Source organism: Schistocerca americana, chromosome 4 (assembly GCF_021461395.2).
Source record: "Schistocerca americana isolate TAMUIC-IGC-003095 chromosome 4, iqSchAmer2.1, whole genome shotgun sequence".
NCBI classification, from domain to species: domain Eukaryota; kingdom Metazoa; phylum Arthropoda; class Insecta; order Orthoptera; family Acrididae; genus Schistocerca; species Schistocerca americana.
In genome coordinates this window covers 281,534,956-281,547,072 of record NC_060122.1, presented here as the reverse complement: position 1 = coordinate 281,547,072, position 12,117 = coordinate 281,534,956, and the positions used below count along the sequence as shown (strand labels likewise).

At 36.4% G+C, this 12,117-nt stretch overlaps 1 protein-coding gene across 1 annotated transcript in view; it reads left to right on the top strand.

Moving 5' to 3' along the window:
* Positions 1-12,117, top strand: part of LOC124613409 (dynein axonemal heavy chain 7-like) — a 755,469-nt gene that overhangs the window by 333,993 nt on the left and 409,359 nt on the right. The window contains exon 16 of the mRNA XM_047142112.1: positions 2,877-3,054. Coding sequence (XP_046998068.1) covers positions 2,877-3,054 — 178 coding nt within the window. The remainder of the gene's footprint in view (positions 1-2,876; positions 3,055-12,117) is intronic.

Genomic DNA, 12,117 nt, shown 5'->3' with positions numbered 1-12,117 from the left:
GAATGTCGGTTTCAGCATTGGCATCGGTGAGCGTATGTGGAATCAGCACCGGTGAACGAGGACTGGTGCCAACATCGTTGGACTTAGGCTGTTTTCCATGTCTGCATCACCGCGATGTGGGTGAGAGCCACTTACTCCCCACACCGGATCATCTTTGATGAATTAATGTCATCATATTTCTTCTTAGTCTAATACATTGGAATCTTCTCTCTCTTCTTTTAACATTATATCTTCCTTATGTCTTCTCTTTTATTTTGTTTATTAACTTTCACCATTTGAACTTTTGAGGCAGAATTCAGTTCCGTGAAACAGTTCTCTTGGCTTGTTATACTTGGTTGCTGTGAGAACACGTCATATCTTCTGTTTCTATTTCCTCTCAAAATTCCCAATTTTTTCAAGTCCTTTCCACCAGTCACCACATTCTAACGATGTGTGACAATTAGATGTGTGGAGTAAATATACAAACTTTATGTTTTCACCAATTAACGATGTATTGGATTATGCAGAATAACATTTTCGCATTTCACATGTAAATATCTCAGTCTTCACGTATTTCACTCATATTTTGATCTTTAGAAACGCATTAAATTTGCATTCATAAGGGAATTGGTTTAAGAACCACTCATAACTTATTAACATGTCTCCACAAATAACAAATTCATTCTTTTTCACGTAAGTATTAGAGTACTTGCAAGTCAACTGATTCGTCTAGCATTAGACTCAATTAAATACATTTACAATAGCGTAGTTTTAAAAAAAATGTAATTTATGAACATGCCTTGCTTCGAGCAAGTCCAACACATGAAGTATAATTAACAATGTTTCAACTGTTCTTCTTTTTTCTCATTACAATAGTCAATGATATAAAACACCATAAGATACATAAACACTCCCTCTTCTTCCAATACAGCTTCCGTGGCGCGAGCGGCAAACATTTGTCGATGCCGTTCGACCATCGCATCTGCCTTGTGCTCTTGACTCCTTTCCAGCCTGTGCACACAAACATGTGTCACACAGTATGTATGTTCTCTCACACTTATTTTTAAAACATCATGTGTTCGAGTGGTAGAAGGATGAGTGGTTCTAGAATTTACACGGAAATTCTCGAAGCACTACAACTGGAGTAGGTGGTGGTGAGAGGATGTATGGAACAGTTCATGCATCTGGGACTATTACAGTGGCATGAGCCATGAGGCTAGGGGTTGGGAGCAGGGGTTGTGTAAGGATGGACGAGTATATTGTGTAGGTTCAGTTTACAGTGGAATACCTTTCTGGGATGGGTGGGAAGGATAGTGGGCAGGACATTTCTCATTTCAGGGCATGAAAGATATAGTCAAAACTCTGGCAGAGAATGTAATTCAGTCGCTCCAGTACAGGATAGTAGTGAGTTACGAGGGGAATGCTCTGTGGCTGGACAGTGGGTCTTTGGAAAGTGGTAGGAGACTGGAGAGAGAATGCACAGGAGATTTGTTTTTGTACAAGGTTGGGAGGATAATTATGGTCTGTGAAGGCTTCAGTGAGACCCTGGGTATATTTCAAGAGGAACCATTCATCACTGCAGACGTGATGACCATGGGTGGCTAGGCTGTAGTTATATTCCATTCTGGATTTTCCATTGTTTGATTCTATTTTGTTTTGTGGTAGTTTTTTTTTAAATGAGTTTTTTTTTATAAATAACAATGGACGTTCACAGTAAATTCTTATGCATTTGTTGATATCTTTCATTCTTTGTGGAGAAATTCCTGTGAGTAATATTTCTCTCGTTTGTAGAAATTGTGTGCCAGACTGGCACTTTAACTTTGAATTCCTGCCTTCTGCAGGCAGAATACTACCAGTTATACTATCCATGCACTCCTTATGAATATCTCCTCAAAAGTTCTTCTCCTTAATTTCTCTTCTTTTCTTGCAGACTTCACCAACTCTCTCAGGTAATGTTAATGGATTAATATTTCTGGGACAAATAATGTAATAGGAAGAAAATTATCTTAAATAAGCAACAAACCTGAGATGTTGTTGATTTAAACTCTCTGCTATTGGATACCTTTCAAGGATGCTAATTTGGCAGTATAGTAGGAGAGCCTCAATGACCGGCAGAAACTTTGAGGTAGTTTTGTGAGGAGTATATGGTTAGTGAAACTGGTGGTGTGCAACCCCTGGAAGGAAGAAGTTGGCTCCAAATTTTGTTTACGGATGTGATACGAAGTATTTTTCTTGCTGCTTTAGATTTTCCTTAGTTCTTTTCAAAAAACACTTATAAATCTATAAGATGTGGCAAATGTAAGGTAGTTCAATTTGAACAGGTATTTTATTTAATGATTATGACTGGCAGTAACACCATTGGAACTTAATAATCAGTGGTTCAACTTAAAGTGTTTCTTACTTTTTTATGTGTTTATGTAACCCTTTTCTTAACAGGTCCCATGTTTATGTATGTGATATGAAATATTTTTCTTACTGTCTTAGATTTTCCTTACTTCGTTTCAAATAACACGTATAAATCTGTAAGATGTGGCAAATGTAAGGTAGTTCAGTTTGAACAGGTATTTTCTTTAAATGAATATGATTGACAGTAACATCATTGGCATTGAATAATCAGTTAATTTAATGTATTACTTATTATACACTTAGGATTTGAGTGATGTTGATTACAAAGTAAATTGTATAGTGGATTTCATTACTCTACTGATCTTCAGAAATATAATATTGAAATCATTTTTGCATTAATGAATTTTGCATGAAATTAGAATTTGGTGATTGTCACACAGTTGTTTAAAGTATTTAATGCTTTTTTCTTGGACTGTTATCCATTTTCAAATTTTATATCTCATGCGTAATGTATTGTAATCTCATCTATGCTCAATAACCTTATTTTCCAGACCTGTTCAGGATAATTTCTATAGAGCAGTGGGTCTCCAGACATACATTTCAGCATCAAATTTTGTTTTACTTACAAAGTCATTTACATATACTGTCAATACTAAGAAAGAAGAAACAGAGGAGGTCAGGGACCATTACTTGTCAGGTCTTGGAAAACTCCATTATGCAGATAAGGAGGTCAGTATTATTATGGTCACAGATAATATTATATTCATGTCTCTTCCATAATGCGATTCATGTATGTACTCTGAAAAGAGATGAAATGCGTGCATGTTAAAAATAGAGGAAAAATATAAACTGTCAGTTTGTCACATAATTATATGTAGTAGTTTGCAAAATCTAAATCCTCACACAATTATGCTGGAAACTTTAGTTGTAATTTTCTCGTTCAAATACAGGTACTCACACCTTAGTAAATTTCACTATTAAGTTTCTCAAATAGGTTTAATATTTTGAACATTTAGTTTGTTGTAAATGGCTTGTTTCAATACAGAAAGATATTTGCCCCTCCCTTTCATCTAGTTGCCCAGCCACCTATATACAAAAAAAATGCCATTTTTAGAAAATCTTGTTTATACATTTATGCATTTCTCCTTTCTGGCTCACTTTCATTCATTTGTTATAACTGTTAATTTTGACTTAACTTTTAATTTATTCGTCCTTGATCATAATGACTACACTATAATGCACACCATGGTAAATAACATTGCCATAAATATGTATAAATGCTACAAAAGGAAGAAAGCAAGAGAAATTAAAGTTTAAAGTACTACTGAGAAGAAAGTCATTAATGATGGACTAAGTTGTAAGCATAGTGAGATACAAGTAAATTATTCACATTTTCTCTGTGTCATTAAAATGTTTAGTAACTGGGTAATACTAGCTCTTAACAGTGTGGTATTAAGTTTTTTTTTACCTAAAACAGACTGCAGCTTAATTAAATTTGTGGGTCCCTGAAGTTTCTGTATGGCTTTGATTCATATTTTAGTTGGTTTTAGTCATACTTCGCAGAAAATGTGCCATAATTTTTATGTGTGCTGTGAGTAATGCCATATGGACATAGGTGGGCAGCTGAATAAAAATACACTCATCACTGCCATTGATGAATGTATTATTGAAAACACACGCATGCAATATACAGCATGGCACTACTGTCACACTACATTCTTCTTACAGAGATGTTTTTTTCAGGCCATAATCTCACTGCCCCAAAGAAGCAATTACAGAGAAGAGAAGCCTTTGCTAGAAACCCTTAGATTCTGAGTGGTCTGGAAATGGCACTGAATTCGAATGACGGTCACCGCATTAAGTAAACCTAATTACAACACTTCCCCCCAGTGGGCATCATAAGAAAATAACTAATCCAGTCCACATTGCAGAAATACATTATTAAACATTAGAACACAAATGAGACAAAATTTAACAGTAGGTAGTCCAGCATCAAGTAATACTTCTTTTAATCCTAACATGTCTCTGAATCTCTCAGTTTTAATACCGCTATGACCTTTAGTTAAAATGTCTGCAGTGTTGTTATTGTTTGATACATAATTAAAGTCTGCCTGAATTTATGATAGAACACACTGAAATTTTTGGTTCTTTCTGATACATCCTTTTTCTTGGTAATGTCAGTATCACCGGTGTTGTCAGCACTGACCTGCAGGAGAAGTCCACCAAATTCAGAAGAGTTGATCTCATTTGAAAAACTTCAAACCGTTCCACTTCCTTGCATGTCTTGAACATTGCAATGCATTCAGCTTTTAGTGTGGAGGTGGCTGCAATGGGTTGCCTTTTACATTTCCAGTTGATTGCTGCTCCACCTAATGATATTGTGTACTCTGTTATAGATTTACTGTCAGATGGGTCATTTGCCCAGTCAGAACCACTGAATGCACTAGGATCAGAACAACTGGCATCGAAACATAAGCTCAAACCTTTAGTTTGATGCAGGAAAGAGACACTCTTTTTACTCTGTCCCAATGAGAAACTCTTGGTTTAGAGTAAATTAATAATAATGTCAGTGTACAGATCACCATGTGGTGATCCTGAAATTTTTAGAAATAAGTTAGAGGCATTGCTCAAAATATTACATCATAAAAAATCAACAATAATTATAAGTGGAGATTTTAATGTCAACTTATTGACTGAAGGTGCATCCAAAGATCAGTTCCTGAATGTTTTACATAGCTTCAATTTGTATCCACATATAACTAACCCTACAAGAATAACAAACTCTTCAAAAAGTCTCATAGATAATATCTTCACATATATAGATGCCATAGATATAGATGTAATAAATGTTGACCTAGGAATATCCTTAAATTTCCCATAGCTCCTGTGACCAAAAATAGCTCATACCAAATGTACAAAAGAACCTTCTCCACAAATAGTAGCAGTCACTTCATAAATACACTGACTAACCAATCATGGGCAGAAGTACTGTTACAAACTAGCACAAACACTGCATATAATGTTTTATCTTCCCTGTTTACGTTGAATTTTGAAATGTGTTTTCCTAAGAAACTTGTCAAAACAAACACATATGGGCATACACATGCTAACTCCTGGATCACAACAGGTATTAGAAATTCCTCCAGGACCATGAAAATGCTTAACTATAGACTGAAAAGTTGGGCTGACCCCAAGTTTAAAGAATATGTAACAAATTACAAAAAAATATATAGAAAAGTAATTACAAAAGCAAAATTACTAAGTAATGATAAATTAATAAGAAAATCAGGCGATAAATCAAAAACTATTTGGGAAATTGTGAAAAGGGAAACAGGTAAGGGCCTCAAGGATGAGGAAATAGTACTCAAAAATAGTGAAAATATTGAATTAAAAGATGAAACTCTGGCAAATTACATTAATAATTACTTTTTAAGTGTACCAGTGTCATTAAGTAAAAACTTTACTAAACATGAGAAATTAACAGCCCCAAAAGTAGACAGTAGTATGTTGTTAACTCCCACAAATGATAATGAAATATTAAAAGTGATAAAGAGTCTGAAATCAAAAATGTCTGCAGGTGTGGATGAAGTGCCTGTGTCAATAATAAAAAAAGTTGCCCAACAAATTATAAAGCCCCTGGTACATATTGCCAATTTGTCTTTCAGCGAAGGTGTGTTTCCTGAGAGGTTGAAAATCTCTAAGGTTAGACCTCTGTTTAAAAAAGGAGATCCATACAAGGTAGAAAATTATAGACCAATATCCCTGCTCCAATCATTTTCAAAAATTCTAGAGAAATTAATGAAAATCAGACTCATTAATTACATAGATGCTCACAAACTTCTAAACTGCAATCAACATGGCTTTTGCTCGAGCCACAGCACAGAATCAACTATCCATGCCTGTACCAAAGAGATTGTCAGGAGTCTCAACACTAAAAAATGTGTAGTGGGAATTAACTTAGATTTATCTAAGGCTTTTGATACAGTAAATCACAAAATTCTGTTAAACAAGAGGGAGGAAATAGGTGTAAGGGGAGTTGTGAAGCAGTGGCTTGAACCTTACCTTCAAGATAGAACTCAGGTGGTAGAAATCATCGCAGAACATAAAAATCAGAAAATCAAGTGGGTCTCAGATGCAAAGAAATTGGAAATAGGTGTCCCACAGGGCAGTGTTCTTGGTCCCTTATTATTCTTGCGTTATATAAATGACATAAAATATTCTAATATTTCTACCAAAATAATGTTGTTCACAATGACACTAGCATAATTATAAGTGATGATAAAAAATCATTAACCACCACAACTGATATAGTCATGAAATATATTCAACATTGGTTTAATGCTAATGAGTTAACACTTAAACTAAGTAAAACAAATTATATACAGTATGGCAAAGCAACTCAAGATATGGACCTCCAGTTAAAACTAATGGATAAGAAGATAGAGAGTGTACAATCCACAAAGTTTTCGGGCATGCACATTGATCAAAACTTAAGCTGGAAAAACCATCTCAAGTACTTATCCCACAGACTCAATTCAGCATGTTTTGCATTGAGGATATTATCTAGAGTATGCAGCACAGACTGTACTAGACTAGTGTATTTTGCTTACTTTCAGTCCATCATGTCTTACGGCATAGTGTTCTGGCGTAAAACTAAATCAAGCTTAACAGATATCTTCAAATTTCAGAAAAGAGCTATACGAATCATAACACATAACTCTCCAAGAACTCATTGTAGGCCCCTTTTCAAAGAACTGCAAATACTCACAATACCATCACTGTATATTTTTAAAAGCATTCTGTGTACAAGAGCACATATGAAAAATCTATGTACAAATGAGGACTGCCGTAATTATAATACTAGAACTCATAAGAATTTTTTATGTAGAAAGGGTAAGGACAACACAAACCCAAAAGCATGTAAGTTATTTTGGAATAAAACTCTACAATGCTCTGCCAGTGTACATGAAGGCAATAATAGATGAAGTAAAATTTAAGACTGAGCTTAAAAATTACCTTTTAAGCAAAACTTTCTATGACGTAGATGAGTACTTTGATTGTGTGTAAATTTATTGCCAAAAATTTTAATTTATATGTCTAAATTTGTACTTTTAAAAAATGCCTTGAAAGTGATGTTCCATTATTATGTCTGTAGTACTTGTACTAGTATGATAACTTTGTTGTGAGAATTCCTACATCATGTAAATGATATACAGGAAGATAATGAAATGAAATGAAATAGAATTGAACTGACTCAACCTTCCTGCAGTAAAGGAAATATGAGGTCGAGTACATGTGGATATATACAACAAAGAACCCATTGTATTTTGCTACAATTTTTGCCCCATTCTCATCTTCACCAAAATGGTTCTCCTTACATGGAGTATCTATGCCCTTGAAGTTATGCATTTTAAACACTTGCAGTGTCTGCTGAATGACTGTAGATAGTTTGGTTTAATTTCACTTGCCCTTGTGATTGCTCAATCTTAAGTCCTAAAATTAACAACATCTCATCCATTTCTATAACACTTATGTGATATTTCAAAACATTCTAGAATTTTTCAATCCTCTCTTCCTCACCTATTACAACAACGTGCCTCCCAATGATCACTTGATGAGAGAAGAGTATACAAGGATCCTTTCCACATTGTTCCAAACCTAACTTTTTCATCACAAAACAGATAAAAATCGTTCCAGTCCTTTCCTGCATGGTGAAGCCCATACAAACTCTTACTAAATAAACACACTATAATCCTCACACTAAACAATTTTGGTTGCTCCATGAAAATGGTGCCACTTACTGAGATAAGGAGTTTCTACATCAGTGTATTTGGTTTTCCATTGCCCAAGTACTGTATTTGCTATCAGAATCCTCAATCTACATTGTCTCATTACTCGGCTGTAGCTTTCCCAGTAATCAACTCCAAATATTTGGATAAAACCCAAAGCTACTAATCTTACTTCATATTTAGTAATCTCACCTTCTCTGTTTCTCTTTGCAGCAAACACCCAATTACTTCCTCTGACATGATCAGCTTTTGATCTGTCAACAAGTTGCCATGTATTGTAAAGTTTTAGGCTACTCATCACCAGCTCCATGGCTGTACACCATTTGTCCCTGTGAATTGAGGCTTGTGTCTCTTCTAATGATGTTTGATCAGATGGTTTCACATTACAAATGGTTTAAAACATTTCTTCAGCTTTGCCAGACTTGAACATGGTCATAATCCTACTTCACTATTTGGATTCAGAATCATATCCATCATCTTCTCCAACCGTGAATTGGTTGCCATCTCCTTGGTCAGCTGTTGACTCAATAACATTGTCTGCTACCATTTCTGCACTCCTTGGCTGTATGTTGTTGCTGTCTGTTGATAGATCAGGAAAGCTCAACTTCACCATATAGACATTGTCTGCTATCGCTTCATTGCTGTGTGGATCAGCTGTTGCCATCTCTTTCATGATTACTTCCTCTGGAAACACATTCTTATGCCCGTTCCCCATGTTTGTCAATGTCAATGTGCTTGTCCAGACTCTGCGGTCAGACACTTTGAGCGTTATAAGGCCAACTTTAATATGTCCTTTCTGCTTCCAGATTTCATACATGATTTTTCCACCAAGGAATCGTGTTGGGCATCTATTCTGTGTGTAGCATGCCAACATCATAGCCTTTCCCCATAAATTGTTATCAAACCACCTTGGAATAATAGACCACCTTGGAATAGTAGACACCACACAATGGATATAAGGGTTTGATTCAGGTGGTCTGTTTCTCCATTGGATGCGGGAGAGTAAACCATGCTTTTCCAATGTAATATGTCCTTTTTCTTGAACAACTGTTCAAATTTTCTGTTGATGCACTCAGTCCCCTTGTACAATAGGAAACTTTGCAGTTTTCTCTCTTTCTCACACTGTGCACATGCTGTAAACTCTAAAAATGAAACAAACACATCACTTTTCAGCTTTAGCAATTTCACTGCTGAATATCTTGAGTGATCATCCAGATAACTAGCATACTAATGTGCTCCATCTAAGGAGGACTGCCTAATATAGCCCACATCCCTATATACCAATTCTAGAACATCTTCAGTAGTAGTATCGCTTGGTTTGAAAGGCTGTCTTTTCAGTTTTCCTTGCGCACATGCTTCACATTTTACTTCATACTTAGTGACTTCTCATACTTTGGGTAATACTTCTCTGTGTCCAAGTCTTTGGTGCCACAAAATTTGTGACCGTCTGGCTGCTGCTTCATTTCCCACTTGTAGATGTGTTTTGTTGTTGTGGGGCATCACCGTACTGTTATTCTCTGTGTAATATTCACCGTGCAGTAAACAGACATAACTGCCTGATGATCTTCCTCTCAACACTTCCTTCTCACCAATACATGCATTAACATCACCATTTTTAATCTAATGTACATTCATTTCTTGTCCATTTGTTTAACAGACAATAAGTTCCCATCCAGTTCTTTCATCAGAGGCACTTCTGTTAGGTGGATTGTTTACCCCAAATGACTATTCTGCTTTCAAGACAACACTTCCCTTTCCATGGAAATGTGGGCATTCCTTGGCAACATGATCTGCTTCACCACAAGAGAAACATCTGTTTCTGCTGGCTGTGTTCTTCTCATCTTTTTGGTTTTGTTTATGATTTTTATAGTGGCTTGAGCCAGACTTGTGTTGGTTATGACCTCCACCATGTACTACATGTGCTGTGGCTTCTTCTCAGCTCTTAGCAGCCTTCGAGTCTGGTTCCAGCCTCTTCTCTTCTAATTCTAGTCTGTTGATGACAAAGTCTATGGTCAATCTGTCTTCATCTCTTTCTAAACTTCTAATGAGGTCTTTATACTTCTCTAAAAGCAGTTCTAGAAGCATGAAGCATGCAACTGTTTTGTCATCAAAGGTAAAGCTCCGATGCTTCACTAATCTATTGGCAGCCAGTATCATTGTTACATAGTCATCCATAGTCATAATCAACTTCTTTCTTCATATTTGCTAAGTCCCCCATCTTGGATATAGTGTCAAGTAGGCTGTTGTTGCAGGGTATTTTGTCCAGTTTGTCCCATGCTTCCTTCACTAGTTTTAGAGTGCCAGTCATGTCTAGGTAGCAGTCTTCAACTAACATTAGAATGATGGATAAGGCCTTCTCATTTTTGTTCTTTTTCTCCATGTTTAATCGATTTTAACATGTTTAAAATCCAGGTTCTATGGTAACCCATACCTCACTATGTTGTATCAGTCAAAGAAAATTAATTTACCATGTGAAATAATTATTACTGTGCAGGCAACCAATCTTCACAGATAGTTCCATCATTGTGAATTGTTTCCTTCATCATCAGCTAGGGCAGAATGTCAGCCCCATTGTCATCATCAGTTCTTGTACCTCGTGTCTTTGAATTAAAATGCATGCATTGTCACTGTTGGTAAATGTATTACAGAAAACACACACATACAATATACAGAATGGCATTACCATCACACTACATTCTTCTCACGGAGGTGTTTTTTTTTCATGCCATACTTGCACTGCACCAAAGAAGTGCATACAGAGAAGAGAAGCATACACTAGAAACCTTTTGTTTCTGTGTACTGTGGAAACGGCACTGAATTCAAGTGATGGTCACCACATTAAGCAAACCTAACTACAAAAAAATGTGTTCTGCATCTGGTTGAAACAGGAAACTGTGGTTATCTAATTTGCATTTTGGCTACTTCAGTTGCACTACATTAAATAACTCATCATGTTACTGCAAATTTTTATTTTGAAATTGCTGCATATGTGCAGTGCCCCACATGGTTTCTTATGATAACCAGAGGGTACTGCTTGCTGTGTCTGTGGCATCTGTTAAGCCACATGTGCCCCTCGGGCTGTGCTAAATGATGAGAACCTCGGTGAGCATTCAATGCTGGGTATGGACTTGGAAAACATGTGTTTCCTGAGCTGCAGATTGGGTAGTGCCATCCATACTCTATCTGTAAACTCTGGGGATGCTTCAATGATCACCAGGCAGTTTGGAAATGGAAAGCAGTGTGTGACAGGGCACAAACCTTTATAAAGAAGCTTCATTCTCAAGGTATGCTGTGCACTGATGACATGCATGGCTGCTGAGAGGTGTATCAGTCTGCAGATGGCATCTTCTGGGGAACTTGCCACATTTAAGTTGCATGAGACTTGCTGAGGCAAGCAGGGCTCTGGGTGGATCTATGTGTCTCTAGCTGCTCATGGAAACACCATGGAAAATCCGTTTACTAACTCCATCCCAACATGATTGATGTAGCATCTGGGAGTATTCACTCTAACCCATTAAAATGATTGAATGAGGCTAGTCTTGAAAATTAGATTGTGTTTAGTAACAGAGCTCAAGGAGTCATAAAACAGAATGTGTTCCTAATGAGCAAGAGGATGGAGAGGGCATTTGAAATAGTGTCCCTTTCTACATTCATAGAGGATTGGAAGTGCTTGTTGGTAACTTAAACTCTATTAAATGGTTACAAAATGGCTATTTCCCACTTGTGATTGACAGGGAAAAGCAGGTGGAACAGGTTAGGAAGTCACAAAAACTGGTTTAATGTGACATGATGGTTAGTTGCAGAACTACATCAAATCAAGCTAAGGTGTGGTCACATGTTGTGATTTTATGGAAATAGACACCTCAGAACTCAAACAAGAATGGGCATCATAGGGGATAGTAAATTTGGAACAAAGGATGCAAAGGAATAATAGAGAGATTGAGAAGACTGCTATCTTCATTGTGGCCTTCAATTTCCTGATGCTATCTGAACATATCATGGC